At 42.7% G+C, this 26,808-nt stretch overlaps 1 protein-coding gene across 5 annotated transcripts in view; it reads left to right on the forward strand.

Moving 5' to 3' along the window:
- Positions 1 to 26,808, forward strand: part of LOC122557625 (protein kinase C-binding protein NELL1-like) — a 954,605-nt gene that overhangs the window by 226,319 nt on the left and 701,478 nt on the right. For all 5 annotated transcript variants that reach the window (XM_043705393.1, XM_043705388.1, XM_043705391.1 and 2 more), the window contains one exon: positions 18,776 to 18,849. In XM_043705393.1, coding sequence (XP_043561328.1) covers positions 18,776 to 18,849 — 74 coding nt within the window. The remainder of the gene's footprint in view (positions 1 to 18,775; positions 18,850 to 26,808) is intronic.

The following is a 26,808-nucleotide window of genomic DNA, read 5'->3' on the forward strand; positions in this document are numbered from 1 at the left end:
ATAAGGCAGGAACAGGATACTGATTAAGGATGATCAGCCATAATCATAATGAATGGTGGTGCAGGCTCGAAGGGCAGAATGGCCTATTCCTGCACCTATTGTCTATTGTCTATTGCCTATTGACCCCGCCCTGAGTTTTGGGATGGAGTTTGAGATTACTGCTGTGCCATCACTTTGCCAACTTCCTGTGCAACTATCAAAGAGTTGTGTGTGAGTTTAATCCTGACCACTCAACAGGAATAAGTCGGTCACTCAAATGTCAACCACCTTTGACAGATTAGTGTCTCACTTCTACACTGTCCCCCATCTATCGCCATCTCAACTGAGCAGATCGGAGGAAGCAACAATGTGACTGAGCCCTGGATGGTTCAATCCAGGATCCCCCTGACATCTTAGCTGGTGGGGTTGACTGAGGTAACCACCCGGCACAGGGCAGTCTGTACCTGCTGCAGATACTTCCTTGCTCATTTTGATTTGGCACCTGGGTCAATGGGGTGGGAATGAGGCCTGGGCAATTAAAGTAACTGACAATTCAGATTGACAAATGGAGTGCTGCTTGACATTTGCCTTGGTCCTGTCTGTTTAAATTCTGCTCTTATTTCGAATCCCTTTCCATTGTCCACAAAACAGGTCAGACTGGAAACAGCTTGTCACGCGGGGAGAGTCCCAGCCAGTCCTGGAGCAGAAATCTTACTGTGTCTTTAATCTTTGCTACAGCTAAACATGAATTCAGTTCAATCGGCTAATGTGCCATTATTTCCTTGAGCCATAATTTCTCCAGGTTTCATGCACCAAGTACATAATCAAACAATCTTTCTTGCTGCCAGGTTTCACCTGATAATCTGCACACCCCTTCGGTAAATTTCAGAAAAACTGTGACCTGAAATGGGAAACAGAAATACCTTTCCATCCCGAAATGTATTTGAGATGGGATAAGGCTGTTTTATCATCGAGGTGTAGAGAGCCTAGTGGGGGTTTATAAGTGGTGGAACCAATCAGTGGGAAATCTGTCATCAGGTAGAATTGAGGGCAAATTTTCTGCTACCAGTGTGTGTTCAAACATATAGATATGTGTTGGGTTTGGTACCAAATCTGCAATTTATTATAGCATAAAGGGAAGCTTGTTCACCCATCGTGCCTGCGCTAACACACTCGGGCTTGAGCCACTCTCTAATCCTGCCATGGGAACATATTCATACCAACAGCAATGGCAGATAGAGCACTTGGTTCAGTGTACCACGGGAACAGCAGTGGGGTCACACTCCCTCAGTGACTCACTCCCTCCTGAATCACTCCCTCGGGTGGAGCACTGAAATGTCATCCTTGTATTTTCTTTTTTCCCTGATTCCTTGAACAGCTTTCCCTCTAATTTGTTTTCCTTCTGTGAGGACATCTGAGGTCCGTCTGCAGCTGTGAGTTCTGTAACCATGACCAGCATCGGCATGGCGATTGCCGTACAGAGCAATGGTGTGTGTCTCAGCAGACATCAATACTGCATGGCTGTTTAGATCACTGCCATGTTTAGTACCCACCACCCTGTCCACATTACAGCTGGCTGCCAAGGGACAACCCAAGCAATCAGTGGATTTACTGATGGAAAAGACTTGAATGGCATGAGAAATGTGATCTAATATTCCCATCGACAAATTCATGATTCTGTTGTGAATCCCCATCAAAATGCTAGAAGTAGTGAGAAAGATTGGAAATTTGGAAAGTAGGGTTTTGTTGCAATAATCCCCACCCCTTTCCTTACTCCACAGCACCCAAATCTCCTTGTGTTAAGTTGGAGGTGGTGCAACTTGAGCAGAAATTCCTAAATCCTCCAGCCACATGAGTACAGACCATAAGGAAGACGAAGCAGTGTGTGCTGAGCCATTCTCATTTTCTTCTCTCTGTATATTTAGTTTGACACATTAGCTGCCTATGTGCATGAATGAAATTGCCATTTAATGCTCAATTAGAACAAAATAGCATATTGAAAGCGCCAAAACCCATTTTACCCTGGACACTTATGAGACAGAGAGACACACATTATTATTGTCGGACATTAATTGTGAATCAATAAGATCAAACACATTCCCAAACCTGACCTAGATACAGTTTAGATTTAAAAGAATATTGCTTCCACCCAACCTTATACTACAAATCCCAATTTTGTCATTATGAATAAAATTTTGTATTTGTGTGAGTATAGGATGAATAGCAAACAGCTGAATTAGTTCTAATTCAGGAAGGACTTGCAAAGCGATAATTCAAAATATACCTCACTTAAATGCTGCAGAAGTTACTGCTATCTTGACAATTAACAATCTCAACCTGTTCCCATGGTGATATTGGCTTAGCAGTGCCTGAGATGGAGCTGGAATATGAGCTACCAGAATGTGCACAACAGAATGGTTTTGAAAATGCTTTGAAAACAGTTTGAGAGGACCTGGCTTGTAGGAGTCGAAGGGGTGGACTATGGCACAGAACTCGTGGGTATTGGATCACCCACCCATTATACACAGTGATTGTCATTCATTTCCATTAAAGTCAGTGGAATTGAAAAAAGAAAGAAGTACTGCAGTTTATTCCAACCAACACATAAGTCAAATTTAAATCTTAGAATATTTGAAGCAGCACTTTCAGGGCAAAGGTATCAGTGAAACTGTCTTAATAAATGAACAAAATTGTGGCTCCACTTCACATGCCTCTGAATATATTAGCATTTTTTTTCAGTTTGCACATTGAAGCCAAATATTAATGCTTAAAAAAGGCTTTACAATCTGATAATTGATGTTCCTTATAATTTCTTGATAATTAAATTCATTGTCACACCACCATAACCTTTACAGTCAAGCGACGGTCACCTTCACTGATTGAATGTCATTGATTGACCCACAGCTCTGACTCAAAACCAAAAGAACTACAGAAGCTGTAAATCAGTTAACGTCCTGTTGTGAAGAAGGTCACTCAACCTGAAATGTTTAACTCTGCTTTCTCTTCACAGGTGATATCAGACCTGCTGAGCTTTTCCAGCAATTTCAGTTTTTGTTCCACAACTATGGACGCTTACCACAGGGGCACAAAATAGTGCTCTGATAGTTAGACAGAAACAAAATCCTGATTAGAGTAGTGCTGGAAAAGCACAACAGGTCAGGCAGCATCTGAGGAGCAGGAAAATCGATGTTTCGGGCCAAAGTCTTTCACCAAGAATCAGGACTTTGGCCCGAAACATTAATTTTACTGCTTCTCAGATGCTACCTGACCTGCTGTGCTTTTCCAGTACTACTCTAATCCTGACTCTAATCTCCAGTATCTGCAGTACCCACTTTCGCCGAGAAACAAAATCCTGCAGATGCTGGAAATCTGAAAGAAATACAGAGAAACTCAGCAGCAACTTGGAAGGTTAACTCTGTTTCTCCCTGTACAAATGCTGCCAGACCTGCTGAGTTTCTCCAGCACTTCCTTTTCTTTTGTCTAAGATAGTTAGTACTTTGCTAGATGGCAGAATCAAGCGATATGCAGCAACGGCTGAATAATAATGGATGAAGTTCAGATGATTCCTGGTCTAATTGAATTGTGAGTGGCCTACTCCTGTCCTTAATGTTATCTCAATATGCCACATGTTAACTGAGTTGGGACAATCCTTTGGCTATTAAACTTCTCTTGGAATCTTGAGACCAGAATAGGGTCGGTTAGATCTTCAGTATTCATAATTTGTTGTCTTTTTTGGGGCTTGGGTAATCAAATCCCTACAGTGTGTAAGCAGGCCATTTGGCCCATCGACCTTCTGAAGAGCACCCCACCCATACCTGCCCCACTGTCCTGTCCCTGTGACCCTGCATTTCCCATGGCCAATCCACCTAGCTTGCATATCACTGAACACTATGGGCAATTTCCCATGGCCAGTCCACCTAACCTAGGCAAAAGTGAGGACTGCAGATGCTGGAAACCAGAGTTTAGATCAGAGTGGTGCTGGAAAAGCACAACAGGTCAGGCAGCATCCAAGGAGCAATATGCTGGGCTTTTGCCCGAAACGTCGATTTTCCTGCTCCTTGGATGCTGCCTGACCTGCTGTGCTTTTCCAGCACCACTCTGATCTAAAATCCACCTGACCTGCACATCTTTTGACTGTGGAAGGAAACTGGAGCACCCAGAGGTAATCCACACAGACACGGGGAGAATGTGCATACTCCACACACAGTTAGAGCTTGGTGGAGATATATGTAATTGTCCTAAACTGTTTTCCATGTCCTTCCTCAGAAGTGTGTACAGTCAGAAGTCAAGACGACACCTGGTTATAGACCAACAGGTTTGAGGTCACAAGCTTTTGGAGCGTTGCCCTTTCTGCTGACCTTGTCCACCCCAGTTCAACACTGACACTCCACATCAAGGATGTATACAGCAAACGTATTAAAAAGTTCAGCTGGTTGAGATCATAAAATTCCCTTGTGCTCCTTCTTAATGTAAGCATAGGAGCTGCATTAAATGCCCTTCTAAAATCTTGAATGGGTTTTCTCTTTTCCTCAAAGCCCATTATTTTTGTGTGCTCTGAGAAGCCATTAGAAACTGGTAGCAAATTGAACCCGTCCCCAGTGGAATGGCTCAGCTACTGTTGATCAATCTTTTCAGGTGCTGTTGAAGCCAGTTATCTTAAGACTTGGCCTACCACTTTACAACACAGTACTGCAACAGAGGCATAGGAAACATGATGAAACGTCCGAGTTAATGGAGTCCTGATAACCTTCATGAAAGATTCTGGAGGATGTAGATCATCTGTATTAGGACCTCATGTTTTTATTTTCCCTTTGTCACAGAATAATAGTTTATTTTAATAATGGAGTTATGTAAAATAGCTTGCACAGAAGGGGTCAGTCAGTACCTTGTTAGGTCATGATTGCCAATTCCCTAATCAAATGCTACCAAATGTAAATCAGTTTCCATGTCATAGGTCAATGTGAAGGTAATGACCTTTGTAAAAATAAGCAAGCACTTCCTCAGTATGGTGAGCAGAAGTAGATTTTCATGTTATACGTAATAAGAATCAAGTAGTTTCATTCCACAGTGTTCATTGATCAAATTTATTTGATATCGTTTTGTATTTTCTCATTTTTAAAAATTTTTCCCCTCAATCTATAGGCACAGCAAGTTTAAGGGAAGAAAGTGGTTGAAACATTGGGAAAATTTGAAAGCTAATTCACATCCACTGCATTGGCAGGAGGTTTTGAAGATAATGCAAAACAGATGGTTTTCCAGGTTCTTGTAAATTTAACCAGGCCAGCCTGGAGGTATCCAATTGTAAAGCCTGCTGTTAAAACACAGGACCTGCTGTGTGTTTAGGATGACTGCTGAACCAGCTTTGTTACAATGGCCAAGAACTGTATTTAGCTCATTCAAAACAAACCTTTCAACACTAAAATTGCCAATCCCAGTCATGTTTCTTTTATTCATTCCTGGGATGTGAGTGTCACTGGCTGGGCCAGCACTCATTGCCCATCCCTAGTTGTTTTTGAGAAAGTGGTCATGATCTGCCTTCTTAAACCTTCTTACAGTCTGGTTGACTCACAATTTTCATTTGGGGCGGCATGGTGGCTTAGTGGTTGGCACTGCTGCCTCACAGCACCAGGGACTTAGGTTCAACTCCTACCTTGGGCGACTGTCTGTGTGGAGTTTGCATGTTCTTCCCGCGTCTGCATGGGTTTCCTCCCACAGTCCAAAGATGTACAGGTCAGGTGAATTGCCCATGCTAAATTGCCCATAGTGTTAGGTGCATTAATCAGAGGGAAAGAGGTCTGGGTAGGTTACTCTTCGGAGGGTTCGTGTGAACTTGTTGGGCCGAATGGCCTGATTCCACACTGTAGGGAATCTAAACTAATCTCTGGATTTCTGTAAAATTTTTACAACCGTACCCGTTTTCTAATCCATTTTATATGGCAGTTAGAGCCAACCGCATTGCTGTGTGATCTGGAGTCACATTGAAACCAGACTGGATATGTGTGGTATATTTCTATCCCCAAAGGGTGAACCAGATGGCTTTTTCCAAACAACTATTTCATGGCCAGAATTTGAGTCTTAATTCTAGATTTTTTAAATTGAAATGGAATTCGACCATCTGCTATGGCAGGTTTGGAACTTGAGTCCCCAGGTTATTACCTGGGTCTGTTGATTAGTTGTCTCACGATAATACCCCAAGCCATCACCTCCCCTTCGATGCCAACAATCTGCTTTTACATTGAATTTAAACATCTCAGATGAAGGATTCTGGCACTAATGTCACTGTCAAAGCATTGTAGACCTGAATATTTGCAATCTTTATTTTAAAGAAAGCACATCATCTATCAATTCTTCCCTCAGTTTTTATTGCTTGGCATGATTTAATCACAAAGATTTAGATATTCCCTACTGCAGACAGAGACAGGATCAAGAGCCTCATCCTTTTGTGACACTCTCCATTTTCTTGCTGTCTGCTGTTCTGTTACTTCGTTTTGTTGGGGTGAGGATTATTGATTCGTTTAAAAAATGACTTCTTCCTTAACCATAAATCTTGGATCTATGCTTTCAGGTCAGGGTGAGGTTTTAGTGAATGGGCTGTGGCGATTGACCCTGGTAATTGATCTCAGAAGACAATATTTGCTCTAACATCTGTGCAGATCCACTCATTCTGATAGTGCTCCAAAAGAGTTTGAGTCTCTCCTACTATCCAATGGCATATCATTGTCTATTATCTGTGGGGTGTTACTGATGCAGGAAATTTCATTTCTCAAAGGCAGCACAGTGGCTCAGCAGTTAGCACTGCTTCTCACAGTGACAGGGACCTCATTTTGATTCTACCCTTGGGTGACTATCTGTGTAGAGTGTCTACATTTTCCCTGTGTCTGTGGCTTTTCTCTGGTTTCTTCCTATCAAAAGATGTGCAGGCTAGGTGGGTTAGCCATAAGAAATGCAAGGTTACAGGGATAGGGTTGGAGGGGGGCTGGGTGTGTGGGTTGTGAATTAAAATGGGAAAAGGACTTAAAAGTTAATTATGGTTGAAGGATTACTGCTGTTTTTAAAAGCAAGTTAACTGCTTCTTATTGTAAGCGCTATTTACACAGCTGTCTGTTCAAGCAATGGGGGAATCTGAGTTACAAATAAGTTTTTGCCAGGAGGCTGTGAAGGAATGGAGTATGACTGGCAGGTGCTTAGTCTGGAAATAGCAACCAGATATCAGTGAGAAAGACCTTTACCCTGCCAATAACAGGCTGATAGATAGCCATCAGAAACTGGAAAGGGAAGGAGCCTAACTGCTCTGCTGTTAGAACCATTTCAAGCCTAGATGCTAGCTAGTTTAGTTCAGCTCAGCTATTCCAGCAAGCTGTGTTCTTTTTTTAACTGGAACAGGTTGCTCTGCTATAACGTGGGTTTCGTTAATGCGAATTTGCTGCCATGCGATTGTTGAATAGGGGACATTGTTTATAAAGCATGTGTTGGTTATAACGCGTTTCTGTTATAACCAACATTAGTTTACCTAGTGCTGCTATTATGCTGCTTATAACATGGGATTCCTTGAGAATGGAACTGCCATGTTGTAGCAGGACCGACTGCAGGATAGAGATTTCATAAGCGTGAACAATCCAACCCCTGCGCAGAAATGCAAGTAGATAGAGAAGAAAGACTGAGAAGCATCATTCTGGTCAACTGAAGGATCATTTCAGACAATACTATGGATAGGTATCATTGAAACAGGTTTTACAGTCTTTCTTTTCATCTAACACACCCTTTCTTTCCTGTCTCTGTCTATTGGTGTGTGTGTGTATGTGTGTAGGGATAGTTAATAACAGGTTTAGGGCTTTAAGTAATAGAGTTACATGTCACAATTCATTGCTGTTTCCCTGTACCCTTACCTGTAGTAAAGTCCAATTTTGTTCAATACAGAAAAGTGGTCTGTGCTTTCAATCAACTTAAGAGGTATGTAAATTGTGGGAGGCAATGGCCTAGAGGCATTGTTGCTGTGCCTTTAATACAGAGACCCACATGATGGTCTGGGGACTTGGGTTAGACTCCTGCAATGGCAGATGGTGGAATGTGAATTCAATGAAAATCTGGAATTATTGGTTTAATGATGACCATAAACACATTGTTGTCGGCAAAAACCTGTCAGGGTGTGGTTGACTCTTAACTGCCTGCTGGGCATTTACGGGTGCCCTCAACTCAATGAATGAATTAAAAAAAAAGGAATTTTACATAATTTTAAATAAAATTTCTAATTTTTGTGAAGGCTTGAGTAATAGTGGGGCTTGATTTCCAGTCTAATAATCCAAGGACGTTTCAATTTTACCACATTACAACAAAAGCAATAACAGCTTTAACCTTATAAAATTATCAACAAGTGTTTCGCAGGAGCTTGATCAAACAGAATTTGGCAGGGAGCCAAATTAGGTAACAAGAGATAACTGAAAACAGTAAATGCTGGAGATCACAGTGGGTCAGGCAACGTACATGGAGAGCCATCTAGACTCGAAACATTAGCTTGTTCCTTCTCCATAGATGCTGTCTGACCCGCTGTGATCTCCAGCATTTGTAGTTTTCAGTACAGATTCCAGCATCTGCAGTAATTTGCTCCTATAATGTGAAGGCAAAACTGGATTCAGGTTTTCAGGAACACCTTAGAAGAGGTGAGATGGTGAAGCAGGGAAGTGGTAAAGATTTAGGGAATGACGTTATTGTAAAAACTGGTGTTTGATGTGCTGGGAGAGTTTTGACAATCTGCATGCCAAAGGTAGTTTTGCCTGCAGTTTGAGGCAGGCAGTGGTGTCAGGAAGGAATCAAATGAATTTAATACTGATTGTGAACTCTTCTTTTGTGTGGGTTCCTGCTAAATGTAAATGATAAGGAGCCAAGGGGTTGTTAACAAGTGAAGCTGATTGGGTCTTAGCAAACTAAGCAGGTTGGAACTGGAACCAGGTTACTGAGGCACAGAGAGAGAGAAAGACATAGCAAGGTGTGCAGTTCTCTCCAGCAGAAGTTATCTGTTCTCTGCAGTAAAATTACACAGTTTAAACTTGAAGAAAACCAATTACAATTCCTACAGCAGTTACTGGGAGCTGCAACTTTTGAACTGATAAATTAGAGACATTCCAAGTTAATCATTCACACTGTATGATTTGCAAAGTAGCAGAAGCTTCTAGAGGAAGACAACTGATACCAAGGACCTGGCTTGTGAAAAAAAGATTATCTCAACATTGGAATTGGGAAGCACAGATCTTCCAGGTTTTCTACTCTGCCAGTAATATATTTTCCCTATTTGTCTGTGTGTAAAGGCAGAGTTTATAAGGGGATTAGAGTTTTAACTAGTTGTATTGTAGATCTGTGTCTTATAGTTGTAATCTAATTTCTATTCAGATCAACAACCTAGCCAGTGCTTTTTATCAACCTAGTTCTTAAAGTCAGGTAAATTGATGCACTTTTAGGTATCTTAGAAAATATCTTTAACAATTGCTAAGACCCTGGGAATAGCGAGGCCCACTTTACAGCATGTTACAAATAAAAGCAGAAATTGCTGGAAAAGCTCAGCATGGTCTGGCAGCACCTGTGGAGAGAAAGCAGAGTTAACATTATGGGTCAAGTGACCCTTCCTCATTTACATCACCTGCATTTTTTTCGTTTTTATTACAGTATGTTACCCCAATGTGTCATAACTATGCAGTTTGCCGTCTGTGTGCACCTGAATCTTTAAAGTTTAGGATGAAGAGTAATAATTTGTTTTCTATGTATAATATAATCTAATCTCAATGCTATGGGTGAAGCGCAGGAAGGTCGGACTAGTGCCGGTAGTACAAGTTTTTCCTTGTGTACCGTATAATTCCATGATTCTGCTCTGCTTCATTAATTTACCTTATCAGAATCTGTGGGTGACTTGGAACAGTTTAATTCTGGCATGGATACTTGTTAGACTGAGTGTATGATGAAATAGGCAGGGACCATTTTATGACTCACATTGCAACCCTGACTGCTGTTTAGAACTCTCCACGATGAAAGGACAACTTTGAGAAATACTTCCTCTCTCAAGATCAACTGTCTTTTCATGACTGCATTATTAGAATTAATTGGATTTTTACCTGTATAGCATTAAGTGAATTGTCTTTAACTATGATAAATTCAGCTGCACCTTTCCTGCCTTTTTTTTTTGAGGTTCAATCATTATTCAAGAATTACAGTTGCTTGTAATGTCTCATTCCAGTAACTGATTGCAGTTGACTAGTGAAATCTGTTGAGATCATTAAGTGGAGTTTTCTCCCTTTACTATTATTCTGGGGATGTATAAATGACTGTCTAAGTAGCCACTCAAAAAATTAACTTCTCCAGTTAATAGATTAGTCCCCAGGTTTGTCTGGCAAAATGCTTGTCCATTGCCTGGACCTCACCGGTGTAATTCAAAGGCAATTCTTTCAGGCAGCTCATTTTTTAACCTTCTGAAAAATAACCTGTCAACTTGAGTTGCCAAGTTAGCAGCACGTAGTGTGAGGTGAATACTTTTTGACAGTTTTCTGCTGGGATATTGCAGAGAGAACAGAAATTGCTCAGAACATGACCATAAGATATGAAGCAGAATTCAATGTCCATACCTTCACCTCTCGACCCCAGGATCAACAATTACCCTTCCCAGCCTCTGTTTCATGTTTGAGAAATGAGTTTAAGTATTAACTAATTTAATCTTTCATAATGGCCTTTTCAGTGTAGCTTTCAAATATTAATGTGCATAATGTATTCAGCAAGTTTTTTTTGATTGATGTTATTTGGCAGTTGTCTTGAAGTGAGGAAATATATTGGTTTTCCAATGTGGATGTTGGTAATTTGAAGTCTTAAATTGGAATTCAGATCTGTCTTCTTGCACACTTTAATGCTGCACTGTCTCACATTCTCAGGAACAAACTGACCCAGAAACATTTGAATTTTATTCATTGCGTTCCAAAGGTAGTTCAGAGATTACCTCTCTGTCCCTAAGTTGACATTTTTCCCTCCATTTTGCAGTGAGATTTGTGACATACTACTTTAACCCTTTTGAGTAATGCCTGATGAAGAGTTTATGCCTGAAACGTCGACTCTCCTGCTCCTCAGATGCTGCCTGACCTGCTGTGCTTTACTAGCACCAGCCTTCTTGTCTCTGACTGTCCAGCATCTGCAGTCCTCACTTTCTCCAAGACACCTCGAGACCACTCCTCATGAATAGTGCCACAGCATACTTTATATCATGTGAACACGGTGGCTCAGTGGTTAGGTTGCTACCTTGCAGTGTCAGGGACCTGGTTCAATTCCAGCCTTTGATGACTGTCTGTGTGGATTTCCTCCAGGTGCTTTGATTTCTTCCCAAAGTCCAAAGATGTGCAGGTTAGATGAATTGGCCATAGGAAATTACCAATAGTGTCTAGGGGAACGCAGGCTTGTGTGGGTTAGTCATGGGAAATGTAGCGATTGGATAAGATCTGGGTGGGATGCTCTTTGGAGGGTCAGTGTGGACTTGATGGGCCAAATGGCCTGCTTCCAAACGGTAAGGATTCTATTAACAGCCAGGATGGTTATTTAACAAGTCATTTTAGAAGGACACGGGCAGCAGATTAGGGGTAGAAGCTTGTTGTATTGGTAATGTGACCAGACCAGTAAGCCAGAGATAATGTTCTCTGAACATGAGTTCAACACCACCACTACTACCACCCCCGACCGCCACCAACCCTCTCCTCCCTGGAATATGGTGGAATGTGAATTCAATCTGTAACTAAAAGCTAGCTATGCAACCATTGTCATAAACCCCCACTTCACTAACAGCTTTTAGTGAAGGAAATCTGCCATCTTTAGTGGTCTGGCCTACATGTGGGTCGAGACCCACAAATCTGATTTACTCTCAACTGCTCTGTGGGCAGTTAGGAGTGGGCAATTCCTGGTGGATCCTGTGAACAAATAAAATTAGATGATTCCGTTCCTCCTTTGATATTGTTCCTACTTTCATTTTAAGGCAGGAAACTAAGAAGCCAGTTTCTCGAAAAGCCTGGACTGAATGGCTTCATCCTGATCTCGAAACGTGAGTCTGGGAAACCAGTCCGAGCTGCTCTTAGTCACACACTGTAACTTCACTGCATTTCCAGTGACAGAAATGGGGTTGGACCTTCACTGCAGTAACAGGCCACTCAGATCAATGGCCAGGAAGGAGTGGACAATAACCAGCAATACCTACACCTCATGAAAAGTTTTTAAAAAAAGAGACATGGGACCACCATCCCAATTTGCACCCACCTCACCGTTCCTTCACTGTTGCTGAGTGAAATCCTGGAGCTCCCTCCCTAACAGTACTGCCCAAGGCCAGATCACTGGCATCTTCTCATGAGGAATGAGCAATAAATGGTGTTGCTATCCTGTCAGTGTAGATTTTGCACATTCTCCACATATCTGTGTGGGTTTCCTTTGGATGCTCTGGGTACGCTGACACCATCCTGTCCCCCTTAGTCCAGGAATTCCCCAGCTAGGTTCCGGCCACCACCCACACCCTCCACCTCCTCCAAGACATTTGTTTCCCCAGCCCCTGATGCTTTATCTTCACCATGGACATCCAGTCCCTGTATGCATCTATCTGCCATAACAAAGGCCTCCAAGCCCTTCATTTTATCCTCTAAAGCCCACACAACCGGTGCCCTTCCACTGACACCATCATCTGCCTGGCTGAACTGGTCCTCACCCTTGACAACTTCTGCTTCCAATCCTCCCACTTCCTTCAAACCAAAAGGATAGCCATGAGCACCCACATGGGCCCCAACAATGCCTGCCTCTTTGTCAGGTATATGGAACAGACCATCTCCTGCAGCTACATTGGCACCATTTCCCACCTTTTCCTCCACTACATGGATGACTACATCGGCGCCACCTTGTGCTCCCACGAGGAGGTTGAACTATTCATCAACTTCACAAACACCTTTCACCCTGACCTCAACTTCACCTGCTGAAAATGTGTTGCTGGAAAAGCGCAGCAGGTCAGGCAGCATCCAAGGAGCAGGAGAATCGACGTTTTGGGCATGAGCCCTTCTTCAGGAATGAGGAAAGTGTGCCAAGCAGGCTAAGATAAAAGGTAGGGAGGAGGGACTTGGGGGAAGGGCATTGGAAATGCGATAGGTGGAAGGAGGTAAAGGTGAGGGTGATAGGCCGGAGTGGGGGTGTGGGCGGAGAGGTCAAGAAGAAGATTGCAGGTTAGGGAGGTGGTGCTGAGTTTGAGGGTTGGGACTGAGACAAGGTGGGGGGAGGGGAAATGAGGAAACTGGAAGATCTTCCGCCTAGGAACCCTCTAACCACAAGGGATGAACTCAGACTTCTCCAGTTTCCTCATTTCCCCTCCCCCCACCTTGTCTCAGTCTGATCCCCAATATCTGCAGTCCTCACTTTCTAGCAATAAATGGTGGCCTCTCCAATGATGCACACATCGCCTGAACTAATCAAGACCAATCCTCAGATAATGCAGCATTCCCTCAGTGTGGTGCTGACAGGTGCTTGCCAAATGCATCAAGTTTTGCCATCACAGAAATTGTGGCTCAGTGGTTAGCACTGCTGCCTCACAGCATCAGGGTCCCAAGTTCGATTCCAACCTCGGGCAACTGTCTGTGTGGGGTTTGCACATTCTCCCCGTGTCTGCATGGGTTTCCTCTGGGTGCTCCGGTTTCCTCCCACAGTCCAAAGATTTGCAGGTCAGGTGAATTGGCCAAGCTAAATTTCCCATAGTGTTAGGTGCATCAGTCAGAGGGAAATGGGTTTGGGTGGGTTACTCTTTGGAGGGTCGGTGTGGACTTGTTGGGCTGAAGGGCCTATTTCCATGCTGTAGGTAATCTAATCTAATCTAATCTAACATCGACTGTGTCAGTGAAAGCAAATGTTGCAATTGCTTCATGAGATCACAAGATAGGTTTGCAAAAAGCTGTTTCACACATTTAATTTCAAATTTCTGGCATGCCTACACTTAATAGGTGAAGCATTTTAGGAAGACTAACAGGCCAATGGAGGACTTATTGAAAGAGAGGACCTGGGAAGTACAGAACACCAGTGGGACTTTGGTGTGTATGGCCATAGGTTCTTGGAGGCAGCTGGACACATGGATAAGGTGGTTAAAATGACGTATGGATACTTATCCTTATTAGTCAAGGCATTGAATACCAGAGCTGGGAGGTTATATCATGGAGCTGCGCATAATGTTAATAGAGAGCCTTTGTATGCAGTTCTGGTTGCTGTACTACAGGGAGGATGTGATAGCACTAGACAAGATGCAGAAGAAAAGTGCTCTGGGCTGGATCAATTCAGCGAAGAAAAGGGACTAGATAGGCTGGGACTGTTTTCTTTATAGCAGAGAAGACTTGGGCAGGGAACAGAATGAAGAACTGCAGATGTTGATGATGTGAAACAGAAGTTGCAGGAGAAGCTCAGCAGGTCTGGCAGCATCTGTGGAGAAAGAAACAGAGACAATGTTTGGAGTCCAGTGACCCTTCATCAGAAGGGCCTGAATAAGGTGTACAGTGTTCTCAAGGGCATCGACAGAGTTGATAGGAGGTAACTTTTTCTCGTTATTATGGGGGTCAGTACCCATAGGGCACAGTTTTACTGTAAAGTGCAGGAGGTCGAGAGAGGATCTGAGCTACAATCTTTTCACCCAGAGGGTTGTGGGTATCCAGAACTCCCTATGTTCTCCCACACTTCTTTTAGAATCTCCTGAAAACCTCCCTCTTTCAACTATTCCAGTGTTTCCTTACAGAGCAGTTGTTAGATTTTGTGTCGCCATGCTCAGGTGAGGCACGTTATGACATTAAAAGTGCTATTTTACTGCAAGTTGTTGTTGATTAATGTATCATTCCATTAAAGTAGCCTCACCCATATCTATAAGATTCCGATAAGCATGCTGTTTTTCCAATCCAGGGAATTTGGCTCATCAATATCTTCATACCTCTTCCCCATGCTTTTTCCCCTCTGTCCTAGCTCCTTGTGTAAGGCAGGAGACAGTAAGGACTGCAGATGCTGGAAGGCAGAGTCAATAGATGTGAAGCTGGTAAGACACAGCAGGTCTGATAGCATCTGAGGAGCAGGAAAGTCAATGTTTCAGGCCGAACCGTTAACTTTCCCGATCCTCCAGTGCTGTCTAACCTCTTTGGGTAGAACATAGAACATAGAAAATAAAACACTACAGTGCAGAACAGGCCATTCGGCCCTGTGTTGTTGCACTGACCTGTCTCTCAGCCTTTCCTCATAAGGTCTTCCCTCCAGACCAGGCAACATCCTGGTAAATCTCCTCTGCACCATTTCCAATGCTTCCACATCCTTCCCGCAATATGGCGGCCAGAACTGTACAAATATTCCAAGTGTGGCCGCACTAGCGTTTTGTATAGTTGCAGCATGATTTTGCGGCTCCGGAACTAAATCCCTCTACCAATGAAACCTAACACACTGTATGCCTTCTTAATAGCACTATGAACCCGGGTGGCAACTTTCAGGGATTTATATACATGGACTCCAAGATCCCTCTACTCATCCACACTACCAAGAATCTTTTCATTGACCCAGTACTCTGCCTTCTTGTTATTCTTCCCAAAGTGCATCATCTTACATTTAGCTGCAATGAACTCCATTTGCCACCTCTCAGCCCAATTCTGCAGTTTATGCAAGTTCCCCTGCAACCTGTATCATTCTTCCAAAATGTCCACTACTCCACCGACTTTAGTGTCATCTGCAAATGTACTAATCCATCCACCTATGCCTGCATCTAAGTCACTTATAAAAATGACAAACAGCAGAGGTCCCAAAACAGATCCTTGTGGAACACCACTAGTAACTGGACTCCAGGCTGAATATTTTCCATCAACCATCACTCATTGCCTTCTTTCAGAAAGCCAGTTTCTAATCCAAACTACTAAATCACCCTCAATCCCATGCCTTTGCATTTTCTCCAACAGCCTACCATGTGGAACCTTATCAAAGACTTTACTGAAGCTATCTTGAGAATTTAACTTTAAAAAAGTTCTGGGATTTACATGCGAAGGATCTGAAACTACATGATCATTCTGAAGGATGAAATACTTAAGCTAAATTTGTATAATACTCCATCCCATGACACTGCAATCCTGTTCTGTTTCTTATGGTTCTGCTGCACAGCCACCTGATGAAGTCGCGCTTCGAAAGCTAGTGCCTCCAAATAAACCTGTTGGACTATAATCTGGTGTTGTGTGATTTTTAACTCTGTAATACCAGAGTCAACACCCACTAAGACATTAAACACAGTAGCTATATTGAGATAAATAGGGGAAATCGTTGTAAAGTACCACAGTATATAACCATACACAATAGAGTTAAGAGCTAATATTATAAGTAAAACTTTCAAAGGCAGCTCCTTTATAGTTCAGTGACAGAACTGTATGGAATACTTCTGAGACCACAGTAGAGATCAGTAAAGTGATGTGGTTTTTACTTACAGTCAGTGACAGATTTTGCCAAGTGACTGAAGCTGGTTGGGAAACCACAGAAACAAAATCATAACCAGAGTGTTTTGTTTTATTGTGTATCCTAGTGTGTTGGAATTGCCTTGATAATTAGCCCAAATCAGATGTCAAGGTTCTTGAGGTGATATAGACCATATTTCAAAAACCACTTGAAAGAGAAGGGATATGGAGGTTTATATTCTGATGAACATATAAATTGAGGTTTATGTTATTTCTGTCTGTTGTTCTGGATCTCTGGCTGAGTAGAGAGTTATAATGTTAAAATAAATCAGAGAGCTGTGGACGCTGGAAATTCTGAAACAAAGGTTCATTTTCAGACATTTCGTCACCATACTAGGTAACATCTTCAGTGAGCCTCCAGACGAAGCACTGCTGATGTTTCCTGCTTTCTGTTTATATGTTTGGGTTTCCACGGGTTGGTGATGTCATTTCGTCTGGTGATGTAATTTCCCATTTATTTTCTCATGGGATCTCCGATATCAGGGTTCTTAGCAAAGGCAGTAATGCAGAGACTTGAACAAACAGCTCTGCCAACCATCCAACCCAAACTTTGGGTCTGCTACATGGATGACGCCTTTGTCATCACTAAACAAAGCAAATTAGAAGAAACTTTCAAGACTATCAATAATACCCTTATTTGTATAAAATTCACTAAAGAGGAGGTAAACAACAACAAACTACCATTCTGAGATGTCACAGTAGAGTGAACAGCCAGTGGGGAACTTCAAACCAGCGTCTACAAGAAAACAACATATACGGACCAAATACTGAACTACAGAAGCGATCATCCCAACACTCACAATCGAAGCTGCATCAGAACATTATTTCAATGAGCCAACACACACTGCAGCACAGAGGAATTATGCAAAGCAGAGGAAAAATCACCCATACAGTGTATTCAAAAAGAACGGGTACCCAATGAACACAGTCTGCCGATTTCTCAGCAGCAAACCTAAACAAGCAGACAAAACGTGTCCAGAAACCCTAGCCACTCTCCCTACATCAAAGACATCTCAGAAATGACTGCCAGACTGCCCACAAACCCACCAACATACTAAAACAACAGCTAATGAACTTGTAGGACCCTATACAGACAACAAGCAAAACTAATGTTATTTACAAAATACCGTGCAAGAACCGTAACAAACACTATATTGGAAAACAGGCAAAATAACTAGCTATCAGGATATATGAACATCAACTAGCCACAAAACGACATGACCTTCTCTCACTAGTATCCTTACATACAGATAAGGTAGGACACCACTCTAACTGGGACAGCACATCTATCCTAGGACAAGCCAAACAGAGACATGCACGAGAATTCCTAGAAGCATGGCATTCCAACTGGAACTCCAAAAACAAATTCATTGACTTGGACGCCATTTACCACCCCCTGAGAAAACGAATTGGAAAATGTCATCACCATAGGAAATTACATCACTACATGAAATGACATCACCACCCCAAGGAAACCCAAACATATAAATAGAAAAAAAGAAACATTAGCAGTATTTTGTCCTGAGGTCGACTTAAGATGTTACCTATTATGGTGACGAAATGTCTGAAAAATGAATCTTCCAGCTCAGCGAGCAAACCTACATCCAGAGCCTCAACCTGAGCTACAAATCTTCTCAAAACTCGCTAATTCTAAAACAAGGATAGAAACTCAGCAGGTCTGCCAGCAGTTGTGGGCAGAGTTAACATTTCAAGTCTGGTGACTCTTCATCAGTTAAAACGTTAATGGATTTGACTGTGGTCTTGACCAAAAAAAACATTCCTCAGGTAATTGCTATGTTGGGAGTGGTGAAACATAGCCTTACTAAGCAATGTTTTGTGTTTTGTAATTATATTTCTCATGCTCCTGTCAGCTTGGTGCTGGCCCTTTCTCCAACATCATGCCTTCCAGCAGGGTGGATTTTTGCAAGTTGCTTTTGAAGAGAAACCTGATGTAAATGTCCAAAAAGACTGGGATTTGAACTGAGGTTACTCAGTAGTGGCACAGTTGAACAATTTGACCTCTATTCATACACAACATTGAAAATTTGATGGGCTGTGTTGAAACAGAACATTGAAATGCTCCTTTCATAAATTATTTTCTGCAGGAATGTATCCTTACAATTATTGTTCGTACGTTGCTATTTTTTGGACGCTGTTGCTCATACACTGCAGTTGTTAACTGCTTATTCAGTATTTGTAACAGCCACACCTCATGGAGCACCAGAGTGATTATGTGCAGCTCTTTCTTCAAAACTAACAGGTTACATATCACACAAAATCTGTTTTGTTTGATTCTGCAGCCGTATGTCTCTACGGGGGTCAGAAGCTGTCTGAAGGGCAGCGAGTGCTGAAAAACAATTGTCGGGAGTGTCGGGTAAGTATGAACTTGTTGTTCTTTTATTGTGCTCCGATTCTGCAGTACACTTTTACTGATGTATTTCAAGTTAACAGTGGGCTCCATTTGAGAATGTTAATTCAACAACCCAGAACAAGAACTGTCTATAAGGAGTTGCTCATTGGCTGCAACCTTGTCCCAGATCCAATGAAAAAGACACTTCAGACCCGAAGAAATAGGAACAGGAGTAGGCCATATGGCCCCTATAGCCTCCTCCACCATTCATGGCTGTTCCGACATTTCTCATGTCCATTTTCCCACCCTTTCCCTATAACCCTTGATTCCACAAGAATCTCTTTATCTCAGCTTTAAAATAACACAAGGACTCTGCTCCCACAGCTCTCTGTGGCAATGAGTTCCAAAGACCCACAACCCTCTGAGAGAAGAAGTTCCTCCTCATCTCAGTCTGAAATTGGCACCTCTGTATTCTGAGATGATGCTCTCTGGGCCTAGACTTTCCCATTAGGAGAAACATCTTCTCAACATTTATCCTGTCAAGCCCCTTAATAATCCTGTATGTTTCAATAAGATCTTTCACATCCTGGCCCTTTGAAATTGCCTTCACTCAATCGGCATAGCTTTCAAACACACTGCTGATAATATTCTGCATCACCAACAGCCCACCCCAAAGAAGTAGTCACGTGTAGAACAAAATAGGCTTCTATTCTGCTGCTGTCTGGAACAATGTCAAAAACAGCTTCCAAAATATCTAAGAATCATGGCTGTGACACTTGTGAATGCACAACAAGCTGGCATGCTGGCTCAGTGGTTAGCACTGCTGCCTCACAGCACCACGGTGCCAGGTTCAATTCTAGCCTCAGGCGACTGTCTTTCTGGAGTTGACACATTCTCCCTGTGTCTGCGTGAGTTTCCTCCGGATGCTCCTGCTTCCTCCCACTGTCCAAAGATGTGCAGGTCAGATGAATTGGCCATGCTAAACTGCCCATTAGTTGGAGGGAAATGGATCTGGGTGGGTTACATCTTTGGAGGGTCGGTGTGGACTGGTTGGGCCGAAGGACCTGTTTCCACACTGTAGGGAATCTAATCTAATCAGGTTGTAAGCTGTAGGTTCACAAGTAGGCTATGCTGTGGCATTCAATGAGATCATGGCTGCTCTGATCATTCTCAGTCTACTCTTCTTCATAACCCTGGATTTCCTTCCTGATTAAAAATCTGTCTTTCCAGCCTTGAATGTACTTAATATTTACACACATTTGACAGCCCTCTGGGACATAAAGTATTCCACAGATTCACAAACCTCTGTGGGAAGAAATTCCTCCTCGTCTCTGTCTTAAATGTACAACACCGCCTTACTCTGAGATTATGCTCTCTGGTCCTCACCACACCTGTTTTAATCTTCATGGCAGTCTGATATGTACTTGCTCTTCGAGGACTTGAGTCGTAATTCTCTACTGACTCTGAAAGTTGCATTGATGGGTGCTCCATGTATTATGATCAGAAATCACCTCCACAGATAAGACTCCATGGTAAAAATGAAAGGGTCCGTCATTTTTATGGAAGAGATCATCAAGAAATTCTTTCTCAAACTTCATAGTTGGTTCTGTTTGAGTTCAGTTAGAATCCGTTGGCTGCAGAATTCCCCAAAACCTCCTCTGCTTTTCAACAGGTTTTCCTTTTTGTTTCTTTGCGTGACTGTCCATGCACTACTGCAAATCCAGATTGCACTCAGCAAGACTTCCCTCACAGTTTATCAACTCAGTATGTTAGGCAAGGAGCAGGAGTAGGCCAACTGGGCCTTCAATCCTGCTTTGCCATTCAGAAACTTGATGCCTGATCAGCTTCTGGTCAGGACTCCACTTTCTGGTTTGTTATCTGCATTACGTTTGACTTCCTTACTTATCAATTGCAGTTTGTCTGGAGTAAATTGAATGACCCTTTCTAGGGAAGGGAATTCTACAGATTAAAGACCCACTGGGAGAACAATTGGCTCTGTATCTCCATCATAGAAAGGGCTTGAGACTCTCACTTTAACATCAGTTACAAGATGACTGTGTCTCTGAGTGATTGATTGTTATTGACCGTCTCAAGACGAGAACTCCATTACGATTACGATCTCATGTCTTGTTCTCAGGCATGCTGTAAATGTGGCAATTATTAGCTGGAAAATCCCAGCATTACAAGACCACAAACAATGTAAAATTAATATGAAAGTCATTGTTATATGTCTAGGCTCTAATATAAGATGCCTTATTTGACTCATGTGGGCTAATCGGATCGAGTCATCCTGAATAACATTAATTAAGGTAATATTCTCCGAACAACCTGAATAAAGTGCAGTTTCAATTGAAAACCATTGAACTCCTGGACCATGCAAGATCAGGAAATTAATGGCTACAGAGTTGCATCTATCACATTTCTTTTTTTCCTTAACTCTTTGAGTGTGAAGATATTTTGGCTGCTGTGTAGTTATCGTAAGTTTTTTTTTCATTCATGGAATGAGGCCATTGCTGACTGGACCAGCATTTACTGCCCATCCCTAATTGTCACAGAAGGCTGTCAAGAGTCAACCACATTGCTGTAGGTCTGGAGTCACATGTAGAACCAGGCCAGGTAAGGATGGCACCTGGACATTAATGAACCAGATGGGGATTTCTGACAATGAATACATGGTCATCAGTGGACTCTTAATTCCAATTATTTAATTGAATTCAAATTCCACTATCTGCCCAGAATATTATCTGGGTCTCTGGAGTAACAGACCAGTGACAATACCACTAAGTATTGCCTCTCCATCGCGAGAAAAGGAATACAGTATGAGAAAACACAGAAACATAGACAATAGGTGCAGGAGTAGGCCATTTGGCCCTTCAAGCCTGATCCACCATTCAATATGATCATTCAATCTCAGTATCCCACTCCCTCTTTCTCTCCGTACCCTTTGATCCCTTTAGCCACAAGGGCTACATCCAGCTCCCTCTTGAATATATCTAACAAACTAGCCCCAGCAGCTTCCTGTGGGAGAGAATTCCACAGGTTCATAGCTCTCTGAGTGAAGAAATTCTTCCTCGTCTCAGTCCTGAATGGGTTATTTCTCATTCTTAGTTTGTGACCCCGAGTTCTGGATTTTCCCAACATTAAAAGCATTCTTCCTGCATCTACCCTGTCCAGCCCAGTCCATCAAGATTTTATATGTTTTTGTGAGATCCCCTCTTATTTGTCAAAATTCCAGTGAGTACAAGTCCAGTTGATCCAGTCTTTCCTCATATGTTGGCCCAGCCATCCCGGGAATCAGTCTGGTGAACCTTCGCTGGACTCCCTCAATAGCAACAATGTCCTTCCCCAGACAAGGAGCCTGAGGAATACTCACTGCACACAATACTCATCAAGGCCCTGTATAACTGCAGCAAGACATCCTTACTCCGATACTCCAATCCTCTCGCTATGAAGGCCAGCATGCCATTGGCTTTCCTCACTGCCTGCTGCACCTGCATACCAATCCTCAGCGACTGTTCCACCATGACACCCAGGTCTTGTTGCACCTCACCTTTTCCTAAATTGCCACAATTCAGACAATAGTCTGCCTTCCTGTTTTTGTGACCAAAGTGGATTGCCTCACATTTATCAAAATTATATTCCATTTGCCAATATTTGCCCACTAAGCCAGTCTGTCCAAGTCACCCCGCAGGCTCTTAGCATCCTCTTCACAGCCACCCAGCTTAGTGCCATCTACGAATTTGGAGATATTGCACTCTATTCCTTAGTCCAGTCATTAATGTATATTGCGAACAGCTGGGCCCAGCACTGAACCCTGCGTACACCACTCGTCACTGCCTGCCACTCTGAAACGGACCTATTTATTCCAACTCTCTGCTTCCTGTCTGCCAGCCAGTTCTTTATCTACATCAATACATTACATCCAATACTGTGAGCTTTTGTTTTCCTTATTTATCTCGAGTGGGACTTTGTCAAAAGCCTTTCGAAAGTCCAGATATACAACATCCACTGATTCACCCTTGTCCACTTCACTGGGAACATCCACAAAAAATTCCAGAAGATTTATCAAGCACGATTTCCCTTTAGTGGATCCAGGCTGACTTGGATGGATCCTATGGAGAAAGTGAGGACTGCAGATGCTGGAGATCAGAGCTGAAAAATGTGTTGCTAGAAAAGCACAGCAGGTCAGGCAGCATCCAAGGAATAGGAGAATCGACGTTTCGGGCATAAGCCCTTCTTCAGGGCCACTTCCTTATGTATCTTGGATGCAGAGTATTCCTTCAACCTTTATCCTTATTCAGAACATGGTTAGTCTGAATCTTCTTCCAGTTTATCTGCCTTGTTTCTATAATGTCATCACCCCCCATTGTAGTCAAACCATCTCGGTTTTGAAATGTTCAAATTAGTGGAGAGCTTTCTGGAAAAGCTTGTTGAGGATTTCCTGGAAGTCATTCCTGACCTCACCTCCTGACCATGGGGAACTCTGCTTTTCCGATTGACTACTCTCTGTTATAACAATGTCCATGAGAGGAATCTGTGTCTCTTAGTCTGCTTGAACGAATCCCTTCATCATTTTAAACACATCAATGAGATCAACCCTTTGTCTTCCACACTGAAGGGAATGCAATAATGTTCTGTGCAACTGCTTTCACATTCAGCACATGCGATTGACTTACTGACTTCCAATACCCAAAACCTCGGAGATCCATGTAGTGAAAAAAAAGGTATAGAGAATTGAGTTGAATTTATTGTCACGTGTACCGAGGCACAGTGAAAGGGGAAAAGGTAGCAAAGAGGTGAATGGGGGTGGAGATGGAGGTGATAGGTCAGAGAGGAGGGTGGGGGAAGGTAGCAAAGAGTACAATAGGTAAATGGGGGTGGGATGAAGGTGATAGGTCGAATCGTCTTGCAAGGATGCCTACCTTGAAGAAGTTCTCCTCCTCTCTCCACGAGAATTTCAGTGAGTCTCACTCTCACTGCAACCCCCAGATCATCTCCTCTGCCCTGAAGCTCTTCAACCATGTATTGAAATAGACTTGCTTTATTTCCCCTCCTCCCACCTTACCCCAGTTCCAACCTTCCAGCTCAACACCGTCCTCATGACCTGTCCTACTTGCCATTCACCTATTGTACTCTTTGCTACCTTCTCCCCAGCCATCCCCCCACCCCCCACCCCCACCCCCTTATCTCTCCACCCTGGAGGCTTCCTGTCTCCATTCCTAATGAAGGGCTTTTGCACGAAACATAGATTTTCCTGCTCATTGGATGCTGCCTGACCTGCTGTGTTTTTCCAGCACCACTCTAATCCAGACTCTGGTTTCCAGCATCTGCAGTCCTCACTTTTGCCGAGTCCAATCAGTATTCTAACAACAGTAGGATAGAAACTGTTTTGAAACCGGCTGGTGCATGTGTTCAGGCTTCTGGACCTTCTCCCCAGTGGTAGATGTTGTAGAAAAACATTGCCAGGGTAGGATGGATCTTTGAGAATGCTAGTGACCTTTCCTTGACAGTGGGCCTGGTAGATGAATTGTATAGATGGGAGATTGGCCTTTGTGATTGTCCGGGCCGAGTTCACCACTCTCTGTAACCATCACCGATCTTGAATGGTACAGTTGCCATACCATGTAGTTATATATCCAGACAGTTTGTTCTCGATGGCAAGGGTATTTGCTGTCATGCCAAATTTTCTCAGCTGCCTGAGGAAGGATAGACGTTGTTGGCCCTTTGTAACAAGTGCATCCACATGAAGAGTCCAAGAAAGCTTTTAGTGGATAATCATTCCCAGGAGTTTGACACTCTCCACTCGTTCCACCTCTGTGTTATTAATGTGTGGGGGGGGGGGGGGGCCATGTGTAACATCCGTCGAAAGTCAATAATGAGTTCCTTGGTTTTGCCGGCACTGAGAGCTAGGTTGTTCTCAGTGCACCGTTTTTCAAGGTCTTCCATCTCCCATCTGTAGTCTGTTTCATCACTATCTGAGATTTGACTGACTATGGTGGTGTCATCAGCAAACTTATCAATGGCATTAGTCTGGTATATGGCAATGCAGAGTTAGAATATTGACTGCAAACCCATTGTCATTACTCAATCCTTTGCCCTGAAGCATTTTATGGCTCCAGGGCCTAGTTGTTTTAACCAACCTGTTAAGACACGCTGTGACACACCCCTGGGGTAGGTTGGACGTGAACCTGGGCCTTCTGGCTGAGAGGTATGGGCACTCCCCTGGTGCCACAAGGCTCCATTTCAGGGCTCATACACTCTGCTGGAAATGAACTGCCTATTAACTGAACACAGCACTCTAAATGAAATTTAATGGAGCTTTATTTCACTGTAGCATAATTCCCATTACAGAGATAAAATTCTGCATCAACCTTTTAATTTTTGTTTTGCACCTGGCTTACTGATTTGTAGTGAAATTTTGAGTTTGACCCCCTAAACGTCTCTGTCCCTGTCCCATTACTCTCTTCCTGCTTGTAAACCCTCTAATCTGTCATTGATAGCTGCAAAGTGAGCCAATATTTTGGCCTCTCAGTTGACATGTCAGAGTTAGAATTAGGTTCTATTGTCGCATGTTCTCAAGTACAGGGATACAGGATTACACTGAAAAAGCTGGCAATGTTGCCATTCACGGCACCATCTTAGCTAGAAAATCTAAGGTGAAGAGTAGAAAAATAAATAAATAAGTTAAAAGTTCAACTTTACAGTTCTTGTCAGTATAAAGTAATCAAAGTACCCTCACAGCTGTTTGCTGCGGTCAACAATACTGACTTTGGCACCTGACTTTGTGTCATTCACAACCTTGGATCTATGTCTCTCCATTCCTTTATCTACGTCAGTTGTAAATGTAGTGAACCGCTGAGTGTCCAGTGCAGTCTGCTGAGGAATACAACATTCTACCCACCTGAGTGCAAACCCATTATAGCAACTCACTCTCCTATCTGCTCATCGATTCTCCATCTATGTCAATAGGTTTTTTTTGTGTGTAACCATCAGGTTTCAGAATTAGCACAGCATTAAATTGGTTTGATTTATGTCTTAATGTGGCGACACAGACCCAAAGCCTTGGTTGCATTAAATTTAATAAAATTCCATTCAGGACTTGGTTAGAAGGTTTTCTCAACATTGTGTTTTGTACACTTGTTCAGCAGCATAATTAATCTTGATTGCATGGTCAGAATGTAAGCCTGAATGCTAAAAACAATAATTTCCCATTCTGCCAATGCTGCATTAATTCAACTTATATTGACATTCTTGATGACATAATCAAAAGTTACACAGCAGGCTTACTCATCACTAATTGCTTAATCCAAGTCTTCATTTTAGGGTGTTTAACAAAATGATTTTTTCATTAAGATGCTAAACATTTCCCCTTTGGTATTTTTCGGCAGATATGTGCATGTGTTGGAGTCCTTCCTTTGTAAATCTGCTTTCTTTTTTTCACTCCATGTCCATCTCTAATCTGGTCTCTGAGCAAAGAAAACCCTTGAATCCTGTGACTAGTCATAGCATCACAGAGACATCAAGTCATACAGCACAGAAACAGACCCTTCAGTCCAACCAGTCCACGCCAAAGAAAATCCCAAACAAAACTAGTCCCGCCTGCCTGCTCCTGGCCCATATCCCGCCAACCCTTTCCTATTCATGTACTTACCCAAATGTCTTTTAAATTTTGTTATTATACCAACAGCCTCAGGAAGTTCATTTCACACGCAAATCACCTTCATTGTAAAAAAAATTGCCCCTTTCTTAAATCTCTCTCCTCTCACCTTAAAAATATGCTAGGTAAAAACAATGACTGCAGATGCTGGAAACCAGATTCTGGATTAGTGGTGCTGGAAGAGCACAGCAGTTCAGGCAGCATCCGAGGACAGGCAAAATCCAAGGACAGGCAAAATCGACGTTTCGGGCAAAAGCCCTTCATCAGGAATAAAGGCAGAGAGCCTGAAGCGTGGAGAGATAAGCTAGGGGTGGGGGTGGGGAGAT

Source organism: Chiloscyllium plagiosum, chromosome 16, assembly GCF_004010195.1.
Source record: "Chiloscyllium plagiosum isolate BGI_BamShark_2017 chromosome 16, ASM401019v2, whole genome shotgun sequence".
In the NCBI taxonomy this organism is placed as follows: Eukaryota; Metazoa; Chordata; class Chondrichthyes; order Orectolobiformes; family Hemiscylliidae; genus Chiloscyllium; species Chiloscyllium plagiosum.